We start from the raw sequence: 27,867 nt of genomic DNA, 5'->3' as shown, positions 1-27,867 counted from the left end.
GTGAATGCTTCCAGATTGGAGCTCTGGAAGGGGGTCATGAGTTCCTGCTGATGGGAAGGGTGAATGGCAGAGATGAATGGGAACCGCCAGACCCCAGAGGAGGAGGGGGGTTTGGAGAGAGCTAGAAGAGGGCCTTCGGGGGAAAGGGAGGACGTGCCAATGTGGCCAGGCAGAGCACACACAGGACCCAGACCTGGGACACTCCGCTGGCTTGACTGCAGGGATGGTAACAGAGGCTGGCCCAGAGTCCCCACCACAGGATGCCACAGATACCGTTCTGGAAAAGGCTCTGACGTGGAGCAGCGCCCCGGCCCGGCCCCCTACCCCGACCCCGACCCCTACCCCTCCAGAGAGAAGGCAGAACACAGAATATGAGAGGTACTTTAATTGGAAACTGCTGTGAAACTGGGGCGGGGCGGGGGCAAAACAAGGGGGAGAGGAAGCCCTAGCTGAGGCAGAACAGGAGGGAACGAGCTTGGCCACAGCTCCAGGGCCCCAAAGGTACCAGCTGCTCCTCTTGCAGGAAGACGCTGGGCTCAACCTGTGAAACAGCAGAGTCAGGGAAGAGCCTGAAGCCAGGGCCAGCCCCCAGCCCTGCTCAACAGCCAGGACTGTGGGAAGGGGTACGGTGTGTGTAACACTCACTTCAAAGGGTCTGCAACTTGTCAGCCAGGTACTGCATGGCGGCTGCAACAGGGACAGGCATTAGCAGGCGCTCCAGACAGAGGGATACAGAAGCCCGTCCCCCTATCCCCGTGAGGAACCGCCTAGCCCTGATACCTGAAACCCCTCCAGACCCGATGCAAAGAGCTCTGGGCCTGATCACTCCCCACCACCCAAATTGAATGTGGAACCGGTTCCTAAAGGGAAACAAAATGTGCCAGCAGCTCTCATGCTGTGGGCCGTGCCACAACCACTCAGAACTTGTCACACACACAAACAAACAATCCAACAAGAACCTTAGAAGCCACACCAAGCAGCAGTTCAAGGGAAAAATCAACGAGGCATCTCTAAAAGTCCTATCAGAAGGACATTCCCTAGGACTGGTCTGGTTGTCAAAGTGTGCATGCAGTCCAGACAGTACTTTGTTATTTGTACACACGCCCAGTTGTACATGCACAGCCAGCTCCAGGGCCAGGCCTGAGAGGTTCTCCTCCCCACAGGGATGATCGTCCCTGCCAGGCCCACCGCACCTGCAGCCCACCCCCACCCCAGGTGCCCACCCGGGTTCTTCACTAAGACACCGCTCTCCGGCCCTGGTTCCTCATACCAAGTTGCTCCTTAAGTTCGTCTACTTCTCTCTTTAGCTCGAGACACTAGGCCAGCAGACAGAGGAGGAAGAGAAATGATTAGTATACTCTGGCCTCCTCTCTCCTCCACCTTCTCCTCTCCCCCGGGCCCTCCACCCCAAAGCCGGGTGGTTAGACTGGCAAGGGCTCCTCAGTGGAAAGGAGGTGGGCTCCCTCCGTGGGGTACGTGATGGGGGCAGGGGAGGGGGAGCCCACACATGTCAGCTGAACTTGGACCCAGATCCCACCCTCGAGTTTGGGCCTGCATTTCCAGGATGCAGTGGAAGCATTACCCAAGGACAGCAGGGCGTTCCCAGTGGCTGCTGCTGCGTTTCCGGTCTTGGGGGATGGTCAAGTGGCCCCCGGTCACCTGAGAGGGAAAGGACACACAATCCAGCTTCCCAGGCTCCCAGTGAGGTGGAAAGGGCCAAGCGGGCTCTAAAGTGAGGTGAGGCAGCACCACCCTCTGCTGGCAACCAGCCGCCCCTGCTCTGCCCAGCAGCCGGAACCTTGTCTCTGGGCCTGCTTCCCCTGTTCCCCGGGGACAGCCATTTCGCCACTGTGGTCCCCAAACAATGTGGCTCTGGATTCGACCCTCCCAGAGCTGCAGCCACAGCCAGCACGTGGGAGAGCAATGTGGCCGAACAGGACTTAACAGAAAAGGCTGTTCCCCTGCAAGTCTACACCCGGAGCAGCTGTTTGGGGCACTGCCACCGATCACCCCGGCCGCACAAACCCCACACAGAGGATGATGTGGCTCAAGGCCAGCCCTGCCAGCACCCCGTCTTCTGTGGGAGAAGCTGCCTGGGAGCAAGGCTGTGCCCCCGGCAGAGACAGAGGCAGAGGTTTCTGTCCTCAACCCCTCTTCCCTCCCCTCATATCAAACCCACGACACTCACCTGAGGGGGCAGGCCCCCTGGGCATGACTTCTCCCTGGTTCAGGGCCAAGGGTTCTGAGTTTCCTGGATCTTGGGGGCCTCTGGTGTTGACGTCGCCACTGCTGGCTTTTCTACGATGCATGCGCAGACAAGATGTCCCTGGCCTGTGAGTGAGCAGCTGAAACAAAAATTTCTCACCGATTTGGACTAAGGAACTGTGTGTGTGTGTGTGTGTGTGTGTGTGTGTGTGTGTGTGAGAGAGAGAGAGAGAGAGAGAGAGAGAGAGAGAGAGAGAGAGTTGTGTGATTCGGGCCAGGGTGAGGCAGGGAATTGGGAAGGGAATTGAAAGGCTGATCTCATTAGCACTTTCTCCCTCAGTCAGCCCCAGGCCAGCAGGCAGAGCTGATCTAGGCACAACAGTGGGACACTGAGAAAGCCCAGGGCCCCTGCAAGGAAGGTCTGGGGAACAGCTAGGAAGGAGGATTCAGGAAGCTGGTGAGTCTAAATACTGAGGCTTTCCGGGGAAGCTTTTAAGGGATCCCCCGACCCAATTCAGCTACCAGCCCTCCCTTCCATCCCAGCCCAAGTCTCTCAGAGGAGGCTGGAAAGAGGCCAAGGGTGGAGAACCGGGCCCAGGACACCCGAAGTGCTACCTTAATGTTTGTCCCTAGGAAAAGGAGCCCGATCTGGCATCGTAATGACCCAGTGACCGAGGGGCACCCAATGCTGACCTCTGAGGGGTGGACAGAGGCAGCATGGATGAAGACGTGTGCCCTGGGTGCTGTGGGGGGGGGGAAGAGTGGGGAGAGAGGAGGAGCATGGCCTACTCACTTGGCCCTTTGGGGCTGGGTCTCTATTTGGGTCCTTATCTTCTCCCGCCACCGCCTCAGACTCCCTTGCCCACCTGACCACGGATTTCTTCCCAGCGCCACTGTGCTTGGACTGTTTGGTTCCCGAAAGGACCAAGGTATAACTCTTGGGTCTCCCAGGCAGCGGAATACCAGAGATTGGGGGGAAGGTGGCCGCTTCCACGGGAGTTGCCGAGATTCGCTGCCCCCGGGAACGGAAGGTTCCCCCCAGGGCAAGTTTGGATGCTTCCCCGACGGATTTCTTCTCCTGGGCTCCGTTCTTCCTAGGAGTGACCTGCGGCAGGCCACCTGGAGCAGCAGCAGAAACAGAAGCAGCAGCAGCAGCAGCAGCAGCAGCTCCCGGGTAGCTGGGCTTGCTGCCCCCCTTGCCCCACAGCACGCTCTGCATTTTCTTAGGGGAAGAGATGCCCTGCTCTCCCACGCCCTGCCTTTCCACAACCGAAGAGAGTCCTCGCGGAGCCGAGGACAGGGAAGAGCCTGTCACGTGACGGTAATTCTCCCTGACTTGGAACTTCGAGTGTCTGGGAGTGTCCCCGGGATCCTCGGGTCTGCTGGGCTTGGCCTGGCCTCCTCCTCTGCGGTAAGTGCTCACCGTCATCAGCTGTGTCTCACTGAATTCATCTGAGGACTCGGAGTCGGACAGCAGCCAGGCCAGGCCTTCCGCGGAGCGCCGCTGGCGATCCGCAGCCACGTTCAACCTACGCTTAGTGCCTCTCTTAGGGTTCCCCAAGGCCCGGCCCGCTTCAGGCCCACCCAGGTGGAGAGGGCCGGCTGGAGCCGTCGACGCCTCCCCACAGCTCTGGCCGGGCGCTCCTCGACCGCCGGGACCCGCCTCGAGGCACAGTGTCGACCAAGTGGCCTCTTTGAAGGCAGTGGACCTCTCCGGGGACGGGTACCTGCGGACGCCCAGCACGTCCTGGTCGGTCAGCTGCTGCAGGTTGGCCTCCTTGGCCGCCTCAGACTCCTCGATCAGGTCCAGGAGGTCCCTCGTGTGCTCATCTGGGGAGCCAGGTCGGCCTTCGCGGCCCCACAGCACCGGCCCTCGCGCTTCCAGCATCTCCCGCTCAGACTGGAAGCCCTCGGGGTCCGGGTATCTGCGGACGCCCAGCACATCCTGGTCGGTCAGCTGCTGCAGGTTGGCCTCCTTGGCCGCCTCAGACTCGTCGATCAGGTCCAGGAGGTCCCTCGTGTGCTCATCTGGGGAGCCAGGTCGGCCTTCGCGGCCCCACAGCACCGGCCCTCGCCCTTCCAGCATCTCCCGCTTCGACTGGAAGCCCTCGGGGTCCGGGAAGCCGCCTCCGCCCTTGCCGCTCCGCGGCTCCCCAGGCTCGGGGCCTGGGTCGGGCCCCGGCGGGACTGCGGGGCCGGCTATGCGAACGCCGGCCCGCTCCCTGACTTTCGGGCGGACACGCCTTCTCAACACATACACCTCATCCGGGGAGCTCATGTCGCGACCCGGGTGGCCCCAGAACCGGGGTGACGGTCGATGGCCCGAGTCGCGGTCGCGGTCACGGCGGGCTAGGCGGGCGGCGCTCAGAAGGGAGCGTCAGCCACCTCACGCGCCGCACGAGCTCGCCTCAAAAGAAAGGACGCGCCACTTTCAGCGCGCCTCTCACGCCCGCGCCGCAGCCTCCTCATTGGTCCGGCCCCCGCCAACCAGCGGGCTCCTTGTTCGCCCGCCCCCGTCGAGACCTAACCAATGGGGCCGAGGGCCTCTGGTTTGCTCGCAAGCCCGTGGGCGGTCCGGGCAGTTGGCTGGTGAAGGAGGTGGTGGGAGTGCCTCCCTCTGTCAAGCCTCTGGGCCCGCCTCCTCCTGTCCCGCCTCCCCTTTCTGGTTAGAGTCACAGCTCTGAGCCTCCGTTTCCCATGTATACAGGGGGTCGAGGGCGTCGGCGAGTGAGGGCGCCGGGCTCCAGGGGTGGTGAGGATGAAACGTCAAGATGGAGGCGCTGGATGCCTAGCACGCGCCGAAAGCATTTGCCAGCCTCCCTTCCACCGCAAGCCTTAAGACCCAACAGGAGAATGGGCACAGGAGTCCCACAGTCAGTGATCAGGGGTCGGCCAGAGAGCAAAGGGATCGTATTTTTGTTCTGTAAGGTCTCTGTCTCAACTGCTCCATCAAATGTGGCTCAGCAGACGTTCCTGGCAGGCGGGTGTGGCGGATAGACTTGGGGTTGGCCTCGCTCCATCAGTCCTTCCCCCTCTCTGAGGCAAATTCAAAGAAGAGGAAATCGCAGTGGCCAGTTACACCCCAAAAGATGCTCCCCACCGCTGATCCTGGAGATGTGAACTAAAACCACGAATCGGGTTTCACACACTAGGTTGACAACCTTCAAAGAGCTTAACCATTCCGAGGGTGGGAGAGGTTAGGAGCAAACCCCTGTGGCGGTGGTGCAAGAGACGCATTTGGCAGAATCCATTGAAAGCAACTTAGTGCCGGCACGGACTCTGTGCCTGGCACTCTTCTAAGCGCTGGGCATAAATAATAATGCATCCGCGTGACACGCCTTTAACTATAGTACCAACTATTACTGGCCTCTTCCCGGTGAGGAAACAGGCACTGAGAGGTTCGGCCACTGGCCCAAGGTCATTCGGCTCGTGGGGATCAGCGGCAGGATTGAAACCAATCAATCTGACTCCAGAGTCCTTGCTTTTAGCCCAAGATCTTTAAAAGGAAGGAAGAAAGAATCTATTTCCTCTATGCTCCTGCAAGTCCGCTGCCTGGTACTTCTTCCGGAGACACGCTGGTACCTGTAGTGTACAAGAACACATGCACAAGGGAGTTGGTGATGGGAAAAACTGGGAACACTCCAAATTCCCGTCAGTAAGGAAATGGATGAATGCAACGTGGCTTAGCATCCAGTAGCATAAAGCGTGGCAGTCCAACGGAATGCATCAGGCCATTCTCACAGCTTTCGAAAGCATCCGCCTGACTTCCAACTGCAAGTTGCAGAACGATGGCTTTGGATTCACGTTTGTAAGTTAAATCACTTGCGTGCGTGGGCACACGCGCACACACCAGTCAATCCTATGTAATATATGAGAATTCATTTAAGTATATGTACAAGTATGTTTTAAAGTTTTGAAGGACGCACAACCAAGGCCTACCAGTTGTGATGGCGGTGGGTGTGGATAGCCAGGTGTCTCTCAATTTTTCTTGGAACTGTCAGTTCTCAGCTCCCCTGAGCTGAGCAGTACTGATGTCTGGGGAGTGGTGCCTCCCTTGGTTTCTATACGGCCCATGGGTGTTAGAATTTCCCGTGTCTGCCACCCCACTCCTACTCTGACACCGCTCCATTCCTCCCATACCTTCCTTCTGCTCCTTCCCGTTCATACTCCTCTGTCTTCAGTCACCTCTCTCTCCTGCAACCTGCTCTGGCTGACCTCCTGGAGAGTCCTGGGGTGTCTGAACCCCTCTTGCCTGTGGAACTCAAAGGCCCAGTTTTCTGGGTCTGCACCTGAGAAGCTAGCCGTGCTGGAGAAGTTTCAGAGCAGGGGAGATTGGGTGCACTGTAAATCTGCAATCCTCCTCCTCGAGCCTGCCCCCGATGGTGCCTGCCCGTTTGTGGATACCGCCCTCTTCCACTTCTCCCAGTGACTTTTTAAGTCGTGGTGTGCTATTTCAAATATGTTAAAATGGATAAGGAAGGATATAGCAAAATCTCCTGCATCCACCAGCACCCTAGGAAACATTACCAGTGGATTCAGTGGAAGCCTCCGTCTTCCCTCTCACCATTTCCATTCCCTTCCTCCCTCCCCCAGAGAGAGACTCCCAGAACTTCTTCTCACCTTCTCCACTCTCTTCGTCCCTGTGGCTCTCCTACCTCCTCTTCCCCTGCATCCCATACGTCTCCAATGATGTCACTAATCTCTGCTTTAGCCCCCTATGCTCACCAGGATCCAATACTGCTTTTGACTTACTCTCTTGGCCTGGGGTGGGAGCCAGTGTCAGAGGTTCCTCTTGGCTTTCCCCACCGGGATAGCTCTTACCCCACAGAGCAGTGACCCAATGTGGAAGTCATTGCTCCAACTGCCAAGTGTATCACTTATCATTATCAGCTTGGGCACTGGAGAAATGACCGCTATTTTGGTCCAGGGACCCATTCAGCTCACTGTGAACCGGTCTCTATTCCCAACTCCTTTTAATGTCAGGGCCTCATAAGCCCCATTCTAATGGGGCCCCATCATGACACTTTGGGCCTCCTGGATCAATGTCAGCTCAGATCCTGTGTCCAGTAGTAGTAGAAGTGTCTGGGTCTTTTTCTAGCCTCCGGGTACAGTCACCTGAGAACTGGCAGTCATTCTCTTTAGGGACGGTCATAACCCACTGCCTTGTTTCTGGATCCTTCCTCCTCAGGACTCATCCACCTCTTCAGTGGGGCCAGTCTCTGAATTGGCTGAGGACCAGGAACTGAGCAGGAGACTGTGGCTTTTTAGCGGGATGATGGCCCTCCTTCTCTTGCATTCTTGCCTTTTGCTGGCTGTCGTTGCCCCTAGGGAGCCATGCTGTCTGAGCCATCTTCTCAGCTTTCTGCCGGTCAAGCAGGCACTCTTGACTGCCCCTCTGAGCTTGCTGGTCGTTACTGGAAATGTGGTCTGCTGGCATCTCTTGGTTAAGAGCTGCCCTCTGCCCTCTATCATGTCAGAATTCGTTGGCTCCCATGGGTGGTAATGAGCCCAGGTCGGGACCACTTTCCTTCCATCATTGGCATTGGCCTCCAGAGGGGAGCAACCACCAAACTTCTAGTGATGCTGGGGCCCCTCTCACCAGAACACTCCTGATGGCTTTGGTGTCCTCTCAGCCCTACAGTGGGACATGTGTCCTACAGTGGGATGTGTCCTCTCAGCCCTACAGTGGGACATAACCATGAGGCCATGTGACTGGCCTCACCTTTTCTGTCCGTTCTAGCATGTCTGCATCACTCAACCTTTTTGTTCCTTCCTCTGCCATCTGCCAATCCAAGGCAGGCATTTCCACTTCTCTCCTTATGGGCCATCACTTTCTCAAAGTTTCAAAGGGCCAGTCTGGCAGTGAATTTCCTCCACCTCCTGGAGTCCTTGCCCGTGTGTTAAATCCCATGGCATGAGAAAGCGCCTCCGCTCAGTAAAACTTGCTTATCCACTCTTATATTCCTGTCCACTTGATCCAGCACCCTCAAAATCCAATCCCAGGGATATTGCCCTGCTCCTGCCAGTACAGGCTTGTTATTTCTTGGTGTATAATTTCTTTTTCCCCTTATCAGGCTCGGCATATCCCAGTGAGTTTATGGAGAAGAGATGAGGGTTTCCCTGGGAGAGGTGTCTGTCACTTTGTGGGGGAGCAGACTCTGTAGCATCTACCAGCACAGGGCATGTGTTAGCTCTTGCTAGGGAAGGAAGGGCCACCCTGCAAGCTTTGAGGCCTCAGGACGTTTGGATCTGATAAGCCAACGTTTGGAGACATCCATGCCAATATACCCGGCCTACATTTCAGAGTCTGAAGTTTTTCCAAAAAGGGCCCTGACCTTCCCATAACAGGCCTGTGTTTGTCAAGGATGTATACATCTCTGGAGTTCTGCACTTACTGTTATCGCATAATCTGTGAGCTACTCAGCTGTCTCTGCAGGAGGCAAGGGCATTTTGTAAGCCACCAAGAAAACCCCATGAATCTTACACTTGGCCCTTAACTGTTTGGTAATGTCCCTTAGTTTCTCATTACGTCTTCACAGGGCGCCAGTATAACAGTGATGAACAGCCGCCTCTGCCCTCCCTATAGACATAGTGCCCTCCCTACCATTCAAAGGCCTGAATCATCTCACAGGCCACAAGTAAGACCCTCCACTGGGATATTTTTCAAGGTACGTATGGATAAAACCTTAAGGAATCAGGAGGTAACCTTGTGCTAGAGATTATCCATGCCCCACATAACACTCAAAATGGTACGCTCTTTGTCATTTGGGCAGTGAGTGAGCTGGTCCATAAACCCCATCTTATAGCTAACTTCTCAGACCACTCCTGGTACCACTTTTGTTAGTTTGGGTCCTCCAAAAATACGGACACCAAGGCATGATTGGACATGAACGAACATGATGGGAGAATGGCATGTGAAGGATAAAGGAGAAGGAGCAGGAATGAGTCTTCTTCTTCAGGGTGCGATGCGGGTCTGACGTCTTTAAGAGAGACGTGGGGGAAAGGAGGGTCAGATAAGAAGAATCTCAGATGCAGTTTCGTTCTAACAGTAAACTTTAGTTCCGTTTAGTTTAGTTTGTTCAGGCTCATGTGGAGTCCCCACCCTACAGCTGCCATTTAGAGGAGTCCCTGTCCTGAAGCAGTATGCCCCTGCCATGCTCAGTCACTGGCTGGGAGCTACCCAGAGGATGTGGGATCTTGGCACAAACAATGGTGGTGCCAGAGAAGTGGCAGCTGGCACTTGCCAATCTACTATGTTCCCTGCAGTGGATCAGAGGGGCATGTTTCTATGGCCACCACAAGGAAGCAGAAGTCAAAGGTGACTAACATTTCCGTTTTGAGTGACTTTGTGGTGGGGAGCATAAGGACACAGGAAGTAAAGAAAGATTGGGAGGGAAATGATAGGATTTTGGATACATTAAGGTTGTGTTTCTTATAGGACATGCAGGTGGAATGCACTTAGAAATTTGGTTCTGGAACACCAGTGAGGGGTCAAAGCTAGAGAGAGATACAGACTTGGGAGCCATTCATTCCCTCAGTAAACTTTTATAGCAGTGTTTTTTCAAACGTCACCATAACCTTAGAAGTTCCTTGCATGGAAGCTCCAATTCCTTTCCCTTCACCCTCCTCAGAAGTAACCTCTATCCTTTGTCTTCAGCGTTCCCTTCCTTTTCTTTAGTTATTCTCTACATAGGTTCATATTCCTAACAACGTTGGTTTTGCTGCATCCTTTGGTCTTTATGTAAATGGAATCATTTGTGTTGTTTCTGACTTCTCCCGTGTGATACTGTGTAACTGAGATTCATCCCTGTTGTCGCATGTGGCAGGCACTTGTTCATTTTCATTGCTGTACACTGTTCCACCAAATGAATATACAGTAGACTCTCATTATCATGATAGTTATTTGCAGTCTATAAAGTTGCCATGAACACTGAATTAGGCAATCCTGAAACATTGCTCCTAAGGGAAATATAATTTCAAGTTCCTACCATCCGCTGGTCACAACATTTTCATCGACTGATCGCTGCGTAATCATGTTTCATGTGTGTTTCTGTTTAAAGGCACTCTATTTAATACAAATATTATTGATTCATTAACACTGACCTCACAGCCAACAGCATTATAAATCATGCCTGAACAAGGTTTATGTAACACACATATTTTCTTGAGTGCACGTCATAGTCATTTTGCACTCAAGAACACTAGACAGTACTTCAGCACTAAGCTTGGAGGCCATCTTTAATTATGAAATCACCAACAAAGAAGCACAAAAATACAAACTATGTGGCACCAAATAAATCATGAAAAGGACACTTGCTTGCAGTATGAGACTGAAACCAGAAGGCAGGGCGTCACCTTGTTTGACCTCAGTTGGGAACATATTCCACCAACTCAAATTTTTCACAGCTCTCTCGAACGAGGAGGAAAGCACTCTGGTACTGATTTGTGGTTAAAAATGAATTTTAGCAAATAGGGGAATTTGCAAGTATGGAATCTACAAATAACAAGAATCAACTGTATCTCAACCTATGTATCCATTCTCCTGTCAATGGGTAATTTGGGTTGTTTCCATTTGGGCAGATATTATTCATAGCGCTACTATAAACATTCTGGCGCATGTTTCCTGGTGCCCACGTACAAGAGCCTTCCAGGGCAGAGCTTTCCAACTTTTGGACCTGGGACTTTGAGGCCTTCATCTCCAGAGACAGCCAGACAGCAGCCCCTGGACCGCTTGGTTCTGGCCCTGAACAACTTTGTCATCTTACTCCTGTATGCCATACAATCATCATTTTCTGTGTGAGCCATAGAATCAAATGGCTGGGAAGCTGTGTTCCAGTGCTTATACTTAGGACTGAAATTGTCATCTCATAGGGAAAGAAGATTTCCAACATTACTAGATCATGCCAGAGTTTTTACAATGGGGTCATGCTAATTTCTACTCCTATCAACAGTGTTTAACTGTTCCACATCCTCATCAACATTTGATATTAACAAAGTACAAAATTGTTGTCAATCTTGTGATAGTGAAATGGCGTCTCATTGTAGATTTAATCTGCAATTTCTTGATTAGTAATAATATTAGTAATAATATTGAGCAGCTTTTCATATGCTTGGCCTTGGGGATTTTCTTGTCTATGAGGTGTTCATTTAGTGTCTTTTGCCCATTTTCCCCTTGGGTTGTTTGCATATTTATTTGTGGAAGTTCTTTATGTATTCTATACTTTAATTCTTTGATGATTTCATGTTATATAAATATCTTCTAGTTTTTAGCTTGCCTTCACTCTTTTTATCATACCTTTTAACGAACAAAAGCACTTCTTTTTAATTTTTCACAGCACTTTATTATGAAAAGTTCCATACAAGAAGATCACGGGACTTCCCTGGTGGCACAGTGGTTAAGAATCTGTCTGCCAATGTAGGGGACACGGGTTCGATCCCTGGTCCCAGAAGATCCCCTATGCCACGGAGCAACTAAGCCTGTGCGGCACAGCTACTGGAGCCTGTGCTCTAGAGCCTGCGTGCCACAACTGCTGAAGCCTGCGTGCCTAGAGCCCATGCTCCACAACAAGAGAAGCCACTGCAATGAGAAGCCCGCGCACCACAACGAAGAGTAGCCCCTGCTCACCGCAACTAGAGAAAGCCGGCGTGCAGCCACAGAGGCCCAGCGCAGCCAAATAAATAAATAAAATTGTAAAAGAAAGAAGAAGATCACAAGATGATCCGGGAAAGTTGAGGGGGTACTTGCTGATCATGGACCACCTTCGCTCTCACCAGATGACCTTGCTTCCCATTTCATTGAGAGTATACAGGCAATCAGAAACAAACTTCCCTCATTCATAAATAGTTTTCTCTATTTTGGATCATTCCTATCAGCATACAAGTATGTTGTCGTTTCTCCCAATTAAAGAAAACCTTCTTTTGATTCCAATTTCCCTTCAAGCGACACCATTTTTCTCTGCTCACCTTCACATAAAAACTCCTTAAGAGTCAGTGTATACTTGCTGTGTCAAATTCTTCTCTTCTCATTCACTCTTTCTCTCCTTTCCATTTAACAATTCTCTATTGAGGGCTTACCACATGCCAGGTACTGTTCTAACACATGGTGCTACATCACTGAGAAAAACAGATGACATTCCTTCCCTCAAGAGCTTACATTTCTGTCATAGGCCTATTGGCAATATTTTCTCAATCTTCAACTATGTCCATTCCTTTGTTGTTGGAAATCACTTTCCTGGACCCAGTTTCAATCTTTATTGGTTGCCTAGAGTGTCGCTCCTAGAACACTCCTTTACCAAACCCCTAAGTGGGATCTTCTGCTTCCTAGAACTAATGTCTTCATTGTTCTTGGTTTACCACAGTGTTTTGATGGGACTCATTCTCCAGGTACCATGGGTGATAATTTCTTTTAAGACTTTGCATGAACAAATATTACCTTTAATATTACCTTTAATTTCATGCTTATTTGATAGCTGATATATAATTTCAGGCTGAAAAGTTTTCTGACTTTCAATGTCACTTTTGAGAATGCTGGTACTATTTTGCATGCCATTATGATTCCCAAGCCTTTATGTATGACACATTTAATTTTTTTAGTTACACATATTTTGATTTATTACATAGTAAAATTAACTTTTTTGTTTTCAGTACCATGAGTTTTAACACATGGACAGATTTGTGTAACTATCACCACAATCAGGATACAAAACAGTTCCATCAGCCCCAAAATCTCCCTCATTCTGCTGCTTTGTAGTCAAACCATCTCCCCCATCCCAAACCTCTGATAACTGGTGATCTGTTTCCCATCCCTATAGTTTTACCTTTTCCAAATATTATACAAACACAATCACACAGTATGTAACATTTTGAGACTGGCTTCTTTCATTTAGCATAATGCATTTGCGATTCATCCAAGTTGTTGCATGTATCAAGAGTTCCTTCCTTTGTATTGTTAAAAAATGTTTCATTTATAGATGTATGGTTTTATTCGTTCATCTGTTGAATAACATCTTGATTGCTTTCAGTTTGGGGTGACTATGAATAAGGTTTCTATTAACATTCTGTTAACATTCTATTAACATCCATAGTGTGCACTGGGAAGCGAGTTCCTGTGATGGCTGTCTCCAGCCTGTAGTTAGCTTCACTCTCTCCAGAGTGTCTGCAGGGACACATGACCTGGAATGACTGTCTCTACTGGTCAGAGGCAGGTCCAAGGTCTAAGCTAGCTCTCTTTCCTCGAAGTGCACACACACTCATTGGTAATGGCCTCAGCTCAGTGGGGAGCAGTGCCGGAGCAAGAGGGGCTAGAACATTAGCCTGGTGCAGGCTGGGTGGGGCACTGGGTACATTCTAGTAATCCAGCCAGAGGCCTGGGCAGCAATCAAGCCCACCTTCTCCAGGGAGGGATTTGAGGGGAAGGATTAAGTCCCACGAACGTTCTTTTCTGACCCTGAGGTCTGTGACTGTCCCATCCCACCTGTGGTCTGCCCACCTGAACTCATGCCGTGGACTCTGGAAGGGAGTCAGGGTGAGAATATGGGGGAAGGGTGGACCCAAGTGCTCCCCATTGTCCAGGTGCAGTCACTCCTTACTTCCCATCCTCACTGCGCCCATCCTGCCCCTGTCCCGGGTAGCTCATGTTGGGTGGCCTCATATATGGGTCCCCTGATTCTAAGATGAGCTACTCTGAGGAGCCACCCTTCCCAATCTCATTCCATCCACACCCACAGTAGTTGTCAGACATCATAGGATCACAGAGTAGGATCGAGAGCCACCTCCAGCGAATCCAACATTTCGAGCATCCCGACACCCTGTCGTGGGGGTTGGTGACTTCTGCATCATCCCCCTCCTATGTTTTGGGAATTTAACGACAACCTTTGAACAAAACAGATCCGAACCTTGCTTTTGCTCATTCAATGCCTTACAGAACCTGGACCAGCCTCTACTCCCTTTACTCCCTGAATCACATCTTTCTCCCTCAAGGGAGATTACCCCTGATTACATTTATTCACACACAGGGACACACCGTCACCAACCTTGAATGGCCAATCTACCATCATACCCCCTTTTGTGTAGTAAAACACCGGTCTTTCAGGAAGGGTGTCAGGCAGAACCACCCTTGCCCCACTCAAACACAAATCTGTCCCTCTGAGTCTCAGGCTGGTACAGCCCTGGGTCCTGGCTGAGGGAAGGAAGTGCTCCCCAACCTCGAGTGAGGGGGAAATCGAACATGGAGTTCAGACTCAATCTCGTGTGTCCTAAAGAGGCAGTCTGGGAGATTGAGCTGGGACACGGAAATATCATTTCCAGGAAAATCTGTGTCACGGGGCTGGTGGAAGAGTATTTGACGGGGACCATGCAACAACACAGACCTACTAACCACACTCGCCATAGAACCTGACAGGCCAATTTCCACTCAAGGGTGTACAGACGACCCGGCTGGAGGAGGGTGGTCAGCTGGCTAGGGCAGGGAGGATGTGAATGCTTCCAGATTGGAGCTCTGGAAGGGGGTCATGAGTTCCTGCTGATGGGAAGGGTGAATGGCAGAGATGAATGGGAACCGCCAGACCCCAGAGGAGGAGGGGGGTTTGGAGAGAGCTAGAAGAGGGCCTTCGGGGGAAAGGGAGGACGTGCCAATGTGGCCAGGCAGAGCACACACAGGACCCAGACCTGGGACACTCCGCTGGCTTGACTGCAGGGATGGTAACAGAGGCTGGCCCAGAGTCCCCACCACAGGATGCCACAGATACCGTTCTGGAAAAGGCTCTGACGTGGAGCAGCGCCCCGGCCCGGCCCCCTACCCCGACCCCGACCCCTACCCCTCCAGAGAGAAGGCAGAACACAGAATATGAGAGGTACTTTAATTGGAAACTGCTGTGAAACTGGGGCGGGGCGGGGGCAAAACAAGGGGGAGAGGAAGCCCTAGCTGAGGCAGAACAGGAGGGAACGAGCTTGGCCACAGCTCCAGGGCCCCAAAGGTACCAGCTGCTCCTCTTGCAGGAAGACGCTGGGCTCAACCTGTGAAACAGCAGAGTCAGGGAAGAGCCTGAAGCCAGGGCCAGCCCCCAGCCCTGCTCAACAGCCAGGACTGTGGGAAGGGGTACGGTGTGTGTAACACTCACTTCAAAGGGTCTGCAACTTGTCAGCCAGGTACTGCATGGCGGCTGCAACAGGGACAGGCATTAGCAGGCGCTCCAGACAGAGGGATACAGAAGCCCGTCCCCCTATCCCCGTGAGGAACCGCCTAGCCCTGATACCTGAAACCCCTCCAGACCCGATGCAAAGAGCTCTGGGCCTGATCACTCCCCACCACCCAAATTGAATGTGGAACCGGTTCCTAAAGGGAAACAAAATGTGCCAGCAGCTCTCATGCTGTGGGCCGTGCCACAACCACTCAGAACTTGTCACACACACAAACAAACAATCCAACAAGAACCTTAGAAGCCACACCAAGCAGCAGTTCAAGGGAAAAATCAACGAGGCATCTCTAAAAGTCCTATCAGAAGGACATTCCCTAGGACTGGTCTGGTTGTCAAAGTGTGCATGCAGTCCAGACAGTACTTTGTTATTTGTACACACGCCCAGTTGTACATGCACAGCCAGCTCCAGGGCCAGGCCTGAGAGGTTCTCCTCCCCACAGGGATGATCGTCCCTGCCAGGCCCACCGCACCTGCAGCCCACCCCCACCCCAGGTGCCCACCCGGGTTCTTCACTAAGACACCGCTCTCCGGCCCTGGTTCCTCATACCAAGTTGCTCCTTAAGTTCGTCTACTTCTCTCTTTAGCTCGAGACACTAGGCCAGCAGACAGAGGAGGAAGAGAAATGATTAGTATACTCTGGCCTCCTCTCTCCTCCACCTTCTCCTCTCCCCCGGGCCCTCCACCCCAAAGCCGGGTGGTTAGACTGGCAAGGGCTCCTCAGTGGAAAGGAGGTGGGCTCCCTCCGTGGGGTACGTGATGGGGGCAGGGGAGGGGGAGCCCACACATGTCAGCTGAACTTGGACCCAGATCCCACCCTCGAGTTTGGGCCTGCATTTCCAGGATGCAGTGGAAGCATTACCCAAGGACAGCAGGGCGTTCCCAGTGGCTGCTGCTGCGTTTCCGGTCTTGGGGGATGGTCAAGTGGCCCCCGGTCACCTGAGAGGGAAAGGACACACAATCCAGCTTCCCAGGCTCCCAGTGAGGTGGAAAGGGCCAAGCGGGCTCTAAAGTGAGGTGAGGCAGCACCACCCTCTGCTGGCAACCAGCCGCCCCTGCTCTGCCCAGCAGCCGGAACCTTGTCTCTGGGCCTGCTTCCCCTGTTCCCCGGGGACAGCCATTTCGCCACTGTGGTCCCCAAACAATGTGGCTCTGGATTCGACCCTCCCAGAGCTGCAGCCACAGCCAGCACGTGGGAGAGCAATGTGGCCGAACAGGACTTAACAGAAAAGGCTGTTCCCCTGCAAGTCTACACCCGGAGCAGCTGTTTGGGGCACTGCCACCGATCACCCCGGCCGCACAAACCCCACACAGAGGATGATGTGGCTCAAGGCCAGCCCTGCCAGCACCCCGTCTTCTGTGGGAGAAGCTGCCTGGGAGCAAGGCTGTGCCCCCGGCAGAGACAGAGGCAGAGGTTTCTGTCCTCAACCCCTCTTCCCTCCCCTCATATCAAACCCACGACACTCACCTGAGGGGGCAGGCCCCCTGGGCATGACTTCTCCCTGGTTCAGGGCCAAGGGTTCTGAGTTTCCTGGATCTTGGGGGCCTCTGGTGTTGACGTCGCCACTGCTGGCTTTTCTACGATGCATGCGCAGACAAGATGTCCCTGGCCTGTGAGTGAGCAGCTGAAACAAAAATTTCTCACCGATTTGGACTAAGGAACTGTGTGTGTGTGTGTGTGTGTGTGTGTGTGTGTGAGAGAGAGAGAGAGAGAGAGAGAGAGAGAGAGAGAGAGAGAGAGAGAGAGAGAGAGAGAGTTGTGTGATTCGGGCCAGGGTGAGGCAGGGAATTGGGAAGGGAATTGAAAGGCTGATCTCATTAGCACTTTCTCCCTCAGTCAGCCCCAGGCCAGCAGGCAGAGCTGATCTAGGCACAACAGTGGGACACTGAGAAAGCCCAGGCCCCCTGCAAGGAAGGTCTGGGGAACAGCTAGGAAGGAGGATTCAGGAAGCTGGTGAGTCTAAATACTGAGGCTTTCCGGGGAAGCTTTTAAGGGATCCCCCGACCCAATTCAGCTACCAGCCCTCCCTTCCATCCCAGCCCAAGTCTCTCAGAGGAGGCTGGAAAGAGGCCAAGGGTGGAGAACCGGGCCCAGGACACCCGAAGTGCTACCTTAATGTTTGTCCCTAGGAAAAGGAGCCCGATCTGGCATCGTAATGACCCAGTGACCGAGGGGCACCCAATGCTGACCTCTGAGGGGTGGACAGAGGCAGCATGGATGAAGACGTGTGCCCTGGGTGCTGTGGGGGGGGGGAAGAGTGGGGAGAGAGGAGGAGCATGGCCTACTCACTTGGCCCTTTGGGGCTGGGTCTCTATTTGGGTCCTTATCTTCTCCCGCCACCGCCTCAGACTCCCTTGCCCACCTGACCACGGATTTCTTCCCAGCGCCACTGTGCTTGGACTGTTTGGTTCCCGAAAGGACCAAGGTATAACTCTTGGGTCTCCCAGGCAGCGGAATACCAGAGATTGGGGGGAAGGTGGCCGGTTCCACGGGAGTTGCCGAGATTCGCTGCCCCCGGGAACGGAAGGTTCCCCCCAGGGCAAGTTTGGATGCTTCCCCGACGGATTTCTTCTCCTGGGCTCCGTTCTTCCTAGGAGTGACCTGCGGCAGGCCACCTGGAGCAGCAGCAGAAACAGAAGCAGCAGCAGCAGCAGCAGCAGCAGCAGCTCCCGGGTAGCTGGGCTTGCTGCCCCCCTTGCCCCACAGCACGCTCTGCATTTTCTTAGGGGAAGAGATGCCCTGCTCTCCCACGCCCTGCCTTTCCACAACCGAAGAGAGTCCTCGCGGAGCCGAGGACAGGGAAGAGCCTGTCACGTGACGGTAATTCTCCCTGACTTGGAACTTCGAGTGTCTGGGAGTGTCCCCGGGATCCTCGGGTCTGCTGGGCTTGGCCTGGCCTCCTCCTCTGCGGTAAGTGCTCACCGTCATCAGCTGTGTCTCACTGAATTCATCTGAGGACTCGGAGTCGGACAGCAGCCAGGCCAGGCCTTCCGCGGAGCGCCGCTGGCGATCCGCAGCCACGTTCAACCTACGCTTAGTGCCTCTCTTAGGGTTCCCCAAGGCCCGGCCCGCTTCAGGCCCACCCAGGTGGAGAGGGCCGGCTGGAGCCGTCGACGCCTCCCCACAGCTCTGGCCGGGCGCTCCTCGACCGCCGGGACCCGCCTCGAGGCACAGTGTCGACCAAGTGGCCTCTTTGAAGGCAGTGGACCTCTCCGGGGACGGGTACCTGCGGACGCCCAGCACGTCCTGGTCGGTCAGCTGCTGCAGGTTGGCCTCCTTGGCCGCCTCAGACTCCTCGATCAGGTCCAGGAGGTCCCTCGTGTGCTCATCTGGGGAGCCAGGTCGGCCTTCGCGGCCCCACAGCACCGGCCCTCGCGCTTCCAGCATCTCCCGCTCAGACTGGAAGCCCTCGGGGTCCGGGTATCTGCGGACGCCCAGCACATCCTGGTCGGTCAGCTGCTGCAGGTTGGCCTCCTTGGCCGCCTCAGACTCGTCGATCAGGTCCAGGAGGTCCCTCGTGTGCTCATCTGGGGAGCCAGGTTGGCCTTCGCGGCCCCACAGCACCGGCCCTCGCCCTTCCAGCATCTCCCGCTTCGACTGGAAGCCCTCGGGGTCCGGGAAGCCGCCTCCGCCCTTGCCGCTCCGCGGCTCCCCAGGCTCGGGGCCTGGGTCGGGCCCCGGTGGGACTGCGGGGCCGGCTATGCGAACGCCGGCCCGCTCCCTGACTTTCGGGCGGACACGCCTTCTCAACACATACACCTCATCCGGGGAGCTCATGTCGCGACCCGGGTGGCCCCAGAACCGGGGCGACGGTCGATGGCCCGAGTCGCGGTCGCGGTCACGGCGGGCTAGGCGGGCGGCGCTCAGAAGGGAGCGTCAGCCACCTCACGCGCCGCACGAGCTCGCCTCAAAAGAAAGGACGCGCCACTTTCAGCGCGCCTCTCACGCCCGCGCCGCAGCCTCCTCATTGGTCCGGCCCCCGCCAACCAGCGGGCTCCTTGTTCGCCCGCCCCCGTCGAGACCTAACCAATGGGGCCGAGGGCCTCTGGTTTGCTCGCAAGCCCGTGGGCGGTCCGGGCAGTTGGCTGGTGAAGGAGGTGGTGGGAGTGCCTCCCTCTGTCAAGCCTCTGGGCCCGCCTCCTCCTGTCCCGCCTCCCCTTTCTGGTTAGAGTCACAGCTCTGAGCCTCCGTTTCCCATGTATACAGGGGGTCGAGGGCGTCGGCGAGTGAGGGCGCCGGGCTCCAGGGGTGGTGAGGATGAAACGTCAAGATGGAGGCGCTGGATGCCTAGCACGCGCCGAAAGCATTTGCCAGCCTCCCTTCCACCGCAAGCCTTAAGACCCAACAGGAGAATGGGCACAGGAGTCCCGCAGTCAGTGATCAGGGGTCGGCCAGAGAGCAAAGGGATCGTATTTTTGTTCTGTAAGGTCTCTGTCTCAACTGCTCCATCAAATGTGGCTCAGCAGACGTTCCTGGCAGGCGGGTGTGGCGGATAGACTTGGGGTTGGCCTCGCTCCATCAGTCCTTCCCCCTCTCTGAGGCAAATTCAAAGAAGAGGAAATCGCAGTGGCCAGTTACACCCCAAAAGATGCTCCCCACCGCTGATCCTGGAGATGTGAACTAAAACCACGAATCGGGTTTCACACACTAGGTTGACAACCTTCAAAGAGCTTAACCATTCCGAGGGTGGGAGAGGTTAGGAGCAAACCCCTGTGGCGGTGGTGCAAGAGACGCATTTGGCAGAATCCATTGAAAGCAACTTAGTGCCGGCACGGACTCTGTGCCTGGCACTCTTCTAAGCGCTGGGCATAAATAATAATGCATCCGCGTGACACGCCTTTAACTATAGTACCAACTATTACTGGCCTCTTCCCGGTGAGGAAACAGGCACTGAGAGGTTCGGCCACTGGCCCAAGGTCATTCGGCTCGTGGGGATCAGCGGCAGGATTGAAACCAATCAATCTGACTCCAGAGTCCTTGCTTTTAGCCCAAGATCTTTAAAAGGAAGGAAGAAAGAATCTATTTCCTCTCTGCTCCTGCAAGTCCGCTGCCTGGTACTTCTTCCGGAGACACGCTGGTACCTGTAGTGTACAAGAACACATGCACAAGGGAGTTGGTGATGGGAAAAACTGGGAACACTCCAAATTCCCGTCAGTAAGGAAATGGATGAATGCAACGTGGCTTAGCATCCAGTAGCATAAAGCGTGGCAGTCCAACGGAATGCATCAGGCCATTCTCACAGCTTTCGAAAGCATCCGCCTGACTTCCAACTGCAAGTTGCAGAACGATGGCTTTGGATTCACATTTGTAAGTTAAATCACTTGCGTGCGTGGGCACACGCGCACACACCAGTCAATCCTATGTAATATATGAGAATTCATTTAAGTATATGTACAAGTATGTTTTAAAGTTTTGAAGGACGCACAACCAAGGCCTACCAGTTGTGATGGCGGTGGGTGTGGATAGCCAGGTGTCTCTCAATTTTTCTTGGAACTGTCAGTTCTCAGCTCCCCTGAGCTGAGCAGTACTGATGTCTGGGGAGTGGTGCCTCCCTTGGTTTCTATACGGCCCATGGGTGTTAGAATTTCCCGTGTCTGCCACCCCACTCCTACTCTGACACCGCTCCATTCCTCCCATACCTTCCTTCTGCTCCTTCCCGTTCATACTCCTCTGTCTTCAGTCACCTCTCTCTCCTGCAACCTGCTCTGGCTGACCTCCTGGAGAGTCCTGGGGTGTCTGAACCCCTCTTGCCTGTGGAACTCAAAGGCCCAGTTTTCTGGGTCTGCACCTGAGAAGCTAGCCGTGCTGGAGAAGTTTCAGAGCAGGGGAGATTGGGTGCACTGTAAATCTGCAATCCTCCTCCTCGAGCCTGCCCCCGATGGTGCCTGCCCGTTTGTGGATACCGCCCTCTTCCACTTCTCCCAGTGACTTTTTAAGTCGTGGTGTGCTATTTCAAATATGTTAAAATGGATAAGGAAGGATATAGCAAAATCTCCTGCATCCACCAGCACCCTAGGAAACATTACCAGTGGATTCAGTGGAAGCCTCCGTCTTCCCTCTCACCATTTCCATTCCCTTCCTCCCTCCCCCAGAGAGAGACTCCCAGAACTTCTTCTCACCTTCTCCACTCTCTTCGTCCCTGTGGCTCTCCTACCTCCTCTTCCCCTGCATCCCATACGTCTCCAATGATGTCACTAATCTCTGCTTTAGCCCCCTATGCTCACCAGGATCCAATACTGCTTTTGACTTACTCTCTTGGCCTGGGGTGGGAGCCAGTGTCAGAGGTTCCTCTTGGCTTTCCCCACCGGGATAGCTCTTACCCCACAGAGCAGTGACCCAATGTGGAAGTCATTGCTCCAACTGCCAAGTGTATCACTTATCATTATCAGCTTGGGCACTGGAGAAATGACCGCTATTTTGGTCCAGGGACCCATTCAGCTCACTGTGAACCGGTCTCTATTCCCAACTCCTTTTAATGTCAGGGCCTCATAAGCCCCATTCTAATGGGGCCCCATCATGACACTTTGGGCCTCCTGGATCAATGTCAGCTCAGATCCTGTGTCCAGTAGTAGTAGAAGTGTCTGGGTCTTTTTCTAGCCTCCGGGTACAGTCACCTGAGAACTGGCAGTCATTCTCTTTAGGGACGGTCATAACCCACTGCCTTGTTTCTGGATCCTTCCTCCTCAGGACTCATCCACCTCTTCAGTGGGGCCAGTCTCTGAATTGGCTGAGGACCAGGAACTGAGCAGGAGACTGTGGCTTTTTAGCGGGATGATGGCCCTCCTTCTCTTGCATTCTTGCCTTTTGCTGGCTGTCGTTGCCCCTAGGGAGCCATGCTGTCTGAGCCATCTTCTCAGCTTTCTGCCGGTCAAGCAGGCACTCTTGACTGCCCCTCTGAGCTTGCTGGTCGTTACTGGAAATGTGGTCTGCTGGCATCTCTTGGTTAAGAGCTGCCCTCTGCCCTCTATCATGTCAGAATTCGTTGGCTCCCATGGGTGGTAATGAGCCCAGGTCGGGACCACTTTCCTTCCATCATTGGCATTGGCCTCCAGAGGGGAGCAACCACCAAACTTCTAGTGATGCTGGGGCCCCTCTCACCAGAACACTCCTGATGGCTTTGGTGTCCTCTCAGCCCTACAGTGGGACATGTGTCCTACAGTGGGATGTGTCCTCTCAGCCCTACAGTGGGACATAACCATGAGGCCATGTGACTGGCCTCACCTTTTCTGTCCGTTCTAGCATGTCTGCATCACTCAACCTTTTTGTTCCTTCCTCTGCCATCTGCCAATCCAAGGCAGGCATTTCCACTTCTCTCCTTATGGGCCATCACTTTCTCAAAGTTTCAAAGGGCCAGTCTGGCAGTGAATTTCCTCCACCTCCTGGAGTCCTTGCCCGTGTGTTAAATCCCATGGCATGAGAAAGCGCCTCCGCTCAGTAAAACTTGCTTATCCACTCTTATATTCCTGTCCACTTGATCCAGCACCCTCAAAATCCAATCCCAGGGATATTGCCCTGCTCCTGCCAGTACAGGCTTGTTATTTCTTGGTGTATAATTTCTTTTTCCCCTTATCAGGCTCGGCATATCCCAGTGAGTTTATGGAGAAGAGATGAGGGTTTCCCTGGGAGAGGCGTCTGTCACTTTGTGGGGGAGCAGACTCTGTAGCATCTACCAGCACAGGGCATGTGTTAGCTCTTGCTAGGGAAGGAAGGGCCACCCTGCAAGCTTTGAGGCCTCAGGACGTTTGGATCTGATAAGCCAACGTTTGGAGACATCCATGCCAGTATACCCGGCCTACATTTCAGAGTCTGAAGTTTTTCCAAAAAGGGCCCTGACCTTCCCATAACAGGCCTGTGTTTGTCAAGGATGTATACATCTCTGGAGTTCTGCACTTACTGTTATCGCATAATCTGTGAGCTACTCAGCTGTCTCTGCAGGAGGCAAGGGCATTTTGTAAGCCACCAAGAAAACCCCATGAATCTTACACTTGGCCCTTAACTGTTTGGTAATGTCCCTTAGTTTCTCATTACGTCTTCACAGGGCGCCAGTATAACAGTGATGAACAGCCGCCTCTGCCCTCCCTATAGACATAGTGCCCTCCCTACCATTCAAAGGCCTGAATCATCTCACAGGCCACAAGTAAGACCCTCCACTGGGATATTTTTCAAGGTACGTATGGATAAAACCTTAAGGAATCAGGAGGTAACCTTGTGCTAGAGATTATCCATGCCCCACATAACACTCAAAATGGTACGCTCTTTGTCATTTGGGCAGTGAGTGAGCTGGTCCATAAACCCCATCTTATAGCTAACTTCTCAGACCACTCCTGGTACCACTTTTGTTAGTTTGGGTCCTCCAAAAATACGGACACCAAGGCATGATTGGACATGAACGAACATGATGGGAGAATGGCATGTGAAGGATAAAGGAGAAGGAGCAGGAATGAGTCTTCTTCTTCAGGGTGCGATGCGGGTCTGACGTCTTTAAGAGAGACGTGGGGGAAAGGAGGGTCAGATAAGAAGAATCTCAGATGCAGTTTCGTTCTAACAGTAAACTTTAGTTCCGTTTAGTTTAGTTTGTTCAGGCTCATGTGGAGTCCCCACCCTACAGCTGCCATTTAGAGGAGTCCCTGTCCTGAAGCAGTATGCCCCTGCCATGCTCAGTCACTGGCTGGGAGCTACCCAGAGGATGTGGGATCTTGGCACAAACAATGGTGGTGCCAGAGAAGTGGCAGCTGGCACTTGCCAATCTACTATGTTCCCTGCAGTGGATCGGAGGGGCATGTTTCTATGGCCACCACAAGGAAGCAGAAGTCAAAGGTGACTAACATTTCCGTTTTGAGTGACTTTGTGGTGGGGAGCATAAGGACACAGGAAGTAAAGAAAGATTGGGAGGGAAATGATAGGATTTTGGATACATTAAGGTTATGTTTCTTATAGGACATGCAGGTGGAATGCACTTAGAAATTTGGTTCTGGAACACCAGTGAGGGGTCAAAGCTAGAGAGAGATACAGACTTGGGAGCCATTCATTCCCTCAGTAAACTTTTATAGCAGTGTTTTTTCAAACGTCACCATAACCTTAGAAGTTCCTTGCATGGAAGCTCCAATTCCTTTCCCTTCACCCTCCTCAGAAGTAACCTCTATCCTTTGTCTTCAGCGTTCCCTTCCTTTTCTTTAGTTATTCTCTACATAGGTTCATATTCCTAACAACGTTGGTTTTGCTGCATCCTTTGGTCTTTATGTAAATGGAATCATTTGTGTGGTTTCTGACTTCTCCCGTGTGATACTGTGTAACTGAGATTCATCCCTGTTGTCGCATGTGGCAGGCACTTGTTCATTTTCATTGCTGTACACTGTTCCACCAAATGAATATACAGTAGACTCTCATTATCATGATAGTTATTTGCAGTCTATAAAGTTGCCATGAACACTGAATTAGGCAATCCTGAAACATTGCTCCTAAGGGAAATATAATTTCAAGTTCCTACCATCCGCTGGTCACAACATTTTCATCGACTGATCGCTGCGTAATCATGTTTCATGTGTGTTTCTGTTTAAAGGCACTCTATTTAATACAAATATTATTGATTCATTAACACTGACCTCACAGCCAACAGCATTATAAATCATGCCTGAACAAGGTTTATGTAACACACATATTTTCTTGAGTGCACGTCATAGTCATTTTGCACTCAAGAACACTAGACAGTACTTCAGCACTAAGCTTGGAGGCCATCTTTAATTATGAAATCACCAACAAAGAAGCACAAAAATGCAAACTATGTGGCACCAAATAAATCATGAAAAGGACACTTGCTTGCAGTATGAGACTGAAACCAGAAGGCAGGGCGTCACCTTGTTTGACCTCAGTTGGGAACATATTCCACCAACTCAAATTTTTCACAGCTCTCTCGAACGAGGAGGAAAGCACTCTGGTACTGATTTGTGGTTAAAAATGAATTTTAGCAAATAGGGGAATTTGCAAGTATGGAATCTACAAATAACAAGAATCAACTGTATCTCAACCTATGTATCCATTCTCCTGTCAATGGGTAATTTGGGTTGTTTCCATTTGGGCAGATATTATTCATAGCGCTACTATAAACATTCTGGCGCATGTTTCCTGGTGCCCACGTACAAGAGCCTTCCAGGGCAGAGCTTTCCAACTTTTGGACCTGGGACTTTGAGGCCTTCATCTCCAGAGACAGCCAGACAGCAGCCCCTGGACCGCTTGGTTCTGGCCCTGAACAACTTTGTCATCTTACTCCTGTATGCCATACAATCATCATTTTCTGTGTGAGCCATAGAATCAAATGGCTGGGAAGCTGTGTTCCAGTGCTCATACTTAGGACTGAAATTGTCATCTCATAGGGAAAGAAGATTTCCAACATTACTAGATCATGCCAGAGTTTTTACAATGGGGTCATGCTAATTTCTACTCCTATCAACAGTGTTTAACTGTTCCACATCCTCATCAACATTTGATATTAACAAAGTACAAAATTGTTGTCAATCTTGTGATAGTGAAATGGCGTCTCATTGTAGATTTAATCTGCAATTTCTTGATTAGTAATAATATTAGTAATAATATTGAGCAGCTTTTCATATGCTTGGCCTTGGGGATTTTCTTGTCTATGAGGTGTTCATTTAGTGTCTTTTGCCCATTTTCCCCTTGGGTTGTTTGCATATTTATTTGTGGAAGTTCTTTATGTATTCTATACTTTAATTCTTTGATGATTTCATGTTATGTAAATATCTTCTAGTTTTTAGCTTGACTTCACTCTTTTTATCATACCTTTTAACGAACAAAAGCACTTCTTTTTAATTTTTCACAGCACTTTATTATGAAAAGTTCCATACAAGAAGATCACGGGACTTCCCTGGTGGCACAGTGGTTAAGAATCTGTCTGCCAATGTAGGGGACACGGGTTCGATCCCTGGTCCCAGAAGATCCCCTATGCCACGGAGCAACTAAGCCTGTGCGGCACAGCTACTGGAGCCTGTGCTCTAGAGTCTGCGTGCCACAACTGCTGAAGCCTGCGTGCCTAGAGCCCATGCTCCACAACAAGAGAAGCCACTGCAATGAGAAGCCCGCGCACCACAACGAAGAGTAGCCCCTGCTCACCGCAACTAGAGAAAGCCGGCGCGCAGCCACAGAGGCCCAGCGCAGCCAAATAAATAAATAAAATTGTAAAAGAAAGAAGAAGATCACAAGATGATCCGGGAAAGTTGAGGGGGTACTTGCTGATCATGGACCACCTTCGCTCTCACCAGATGGCCTTGCTTCCCATTTCATTGAGAGTATACAGGCAATCAGAAACAAACTTCCCTCATTCATAAATAGTTTTCTCTATTTTGGATCATTCCTATCAGCATACAAGTATGTTGTCGTTTCTCCCAATTAAAGAAAACCTTCTTTTGATTCCAATTTCCCTTCAAGCGACACCATTTTTCTCTGCTCACCTTCACATAAAAACTCCTTAAGAGTCAGTGTATACTTGCTGTGTCAAATTCTTCTCTTCTCATTCACTCTTTCTCTCCTTTCCATTTCACAATTCTCTATTGAGGGCTTACCACATGCCAGGTACTGTTCTAACACATGGTGCTACATCACTGAGAAAAACAGATGACATTCCTTCCCTCAAGAGCTTACATTTCTGTCATAGGCCTATTGGCAATATTTTCTCAATCTTCAACTATGTCCATTCCTTTGTTGTTGGAAATCACTTTCCTGGACCCAGTTTCAATCTTTATTGGTTGCCTAGAGTGTCGCTCCTAGAACACTCCTTTACCAAACCCCTAAGTGGGATCTTCTGCTTCCTAGAACTAATGTCTTCATTGTTCTTGGTTTACCACAGTGTTTTGATGGGACTCATTCTCCAGGTACCATGGGTGATAATTTCTTTTAAGACTTTGCATGAACAAATATTACCTTTAATATTACCTTTAATTTCATGCTTATTTGATAGCTGATATATAATTTCAGGCTGAAAAGTTTTCTGACTTTCAATGTCACTTTTGAGAATGCTGGTACTATTTTGCATGCCATTATGATTCCCAAGCCTTTATGTATGACACATTTAATTTTTTTAGTTACACATATTTTGATTTATTACATAGTAAAATTAACTTTTTTGTTTTCAGTACCATGAGTTTTAACACATGGACAGATTTGTGTAACTATCACCACAATCAGGATACAAAACAGTTCCATCAGCCCCAAAATCTCCCTCATTCTGCTGCTTTGTAGTCAAACCATCTCCCCCATCCCAAACCTCTGATAACTGGTGATCTGTTTCCCATCCCTATAGTTTTACCTTTTCCAAATATTATACAAACACAATCACACAGTATGTAACATTTTGAGACTGGCTTCTTTCATTTAGCATAATGCATTTGCGATTCATCCAAGTTGTTGCATGTATCAAGAGTTCCTTCCTTTGTATTGTTAAAGAATGTTTCATTTATA

At 51.8% G+C, this 27,867-nt stretch overlaps 2 protein-coding genes and 2 long non-coding RNA genes across 9 annotated transcripts; 2 read left to right on the top strand and 2 right to left on the bottom strand.

Annotated features, from left to right (window-relative positions):
* Positions 1–365: 365 nt before the first annotated feature.
* Positions 366–4,111, bottom strand: LOC137216285 (uncharacterized protein CXorf49 homolog). The gene is made up of 6 exons (XM_067722198.1): positions 2,999–4,111; positions 2,189–2,345; positions 1,583–1,659; positions 1,271–1,316; positions 646–687; positions 366–541 (listed from the first exon to the last, which is right to left on the bottom strand). The coding sequence occupies exons 1-5, from the start codon at positions 4,091–4,093 to the stop codon at positions 647–649; spliced, it is 1,416 nt and encodes a 471-aa protein (XP_067578299.1). The 5' UTR covers positions 4,094–4,111; the 3' UTR covers positions 366–541; position 646.
* On the top strand, positions 2,439–12,127 carry LOC137216287 (uncharacterized). Of its 3 annotated transcripts, none has more exons than XR_010939683.1 (4): positions 2,439–2,662; positions 3,433–3,616; positions 8,745–8,873; positions 11,541–12,127. It is a non-coding gene; the product is annotated as an uncharacterized lncRNA (long non-coding RNA). The 3 variants fall into 3 exon arrangements; XR_010939682.1 differs by having other exon boundaries at positions 3,304–3,616; XR_010939684.1 differs by lacking the exon at positions 3,433–3,616.
* On the bottom strand, positions 5,085–18,804 carry LOC137216284 (uncharacterized protein CXorf49 homolog). 3 transcript variants are annotated; one of them, XR_010939679.1, is made up of 6 exons: positions 17,689–18,804; positions 16,867–17,023; positions 16,261–16,337; positions 15,902–15,994; positions 15,324–15,365; positions 15,044–15,219 (listed from the first exon to the last, which is right to left on the bottom strand). XR_010939679.1 is itself a non-coding variant. In XM_067722196.1 (6 exons), the coding sequence occupies exons 1-5, from the start codon at positions 18,784–18,786 to the stop codon at positions 15,325–15,327; spliced, it is 1,419 nt and encodes a 472-aa protein (XP_067578297.1). In that variant the 5' UTR covers positions 18,787–18,804; the 3' UTR covers positions 15,044–15,219; position 15,324. The 3 variants fall into 3 exon arrangements, 2 of the variants coding, with proteins under 2 accessions (XP_067578298.1, XP_067578297.1); XM_067722196.1 differs by having other exon boundaries at positions 15,949–15,994; XM_067722197.1 differs by lacking the exons at positions 15,044–15,219; positions 15,324–15,365; positions 15,902–15,994; positions 16,261–16,337 and adding an exon at positions 5,085–5,787.
* Positions 17,108–27,867, top strand: LOC137216286 (uncharacterized). 2 transcript variants are annotated; one of them, XR_010939680.1, is made up of 4 exons: positions 17,108–17,352; positions 18,126–18,309; positions 23,438–23,566; positions 26,234–27,867. It is a non-coding gene; the product is annotated as an uncharacterized lncRNA (long non-coding RNA). The 2 variants fall into 2 exon arrangements; XR_010939681.1 differs by lacking the exon at positions 18,126–18,309 and having other exon boundaries at positions 17,118–17,352.

This window comes from Pseudorca crassidens, chromosome X (assembly GCF_039906515.1).
Source record: "Pseudorca crassidens isolate mPseCra1 chromosome X, mPseCra1.hap1, whole genome shotgun sequence".
NCBI classification, from domain to species: Eukaryota; Metazoa; Chordata; class Mammalia; order Artiodactyla; family Delphinidae; genus Pseudorca; species Pseudorca crassidens.
The sequence above is the reverse complement of the archived record's forward strand: the minus strand, read 5'-3'. Positions and strand labels throughout refer to the sequence as shown.

Excerpts from the sequence above, each read along its gene's own strand:
- LOC137216285 (XM_067722198.1), bottom strand. The coding sequence starts at position 4,093 with ATGCTGGAAGCGCGAGGGCCGGTGCTGTGGGGCCGCGAAGGCCGACCT. Across the intron at positions 2,346-2,998 it reads ACCCAGCCCCAAAGGGCCAA|CTGCTCACTCACAGGCCAGG; the intron begins GTGAGTAGGCCA and ends TTTTTGTTTCAG. Across the intron at positions 1,317-1,582 it reads GAACGCCCTGCTGTCCTTGG|TGTCTCGAGCTAAAGAGAGA; the intron begins GTAATGCTTCCA and ends CTGCTGGCCTAG.
- LOC137216284 (XM_067722196.1), bottom strand. The coding sequence starts at position 18,786 with ATGCTGGAAGCGCGAGGGCCGGTGCTGTGGGGCCGCGAAGGCCGACCT. Across the intron at positions 16,338-16,866 it reads CAGGGGGCCTGCCCCCTCAG|GTGACCGGGGGCCACTTGAC; the intron begins GTGAGTGTCGTG and ends TTTCCCTCTCAG. Across the intron at positions 15,995-16,260 it reads GAACGCCCTGCTGTCCTTGG|TGTCTCGAGCTAAAGAGAGA; the intron begins GTAATGCTTCCA and ends CTGCTGGCCTAG.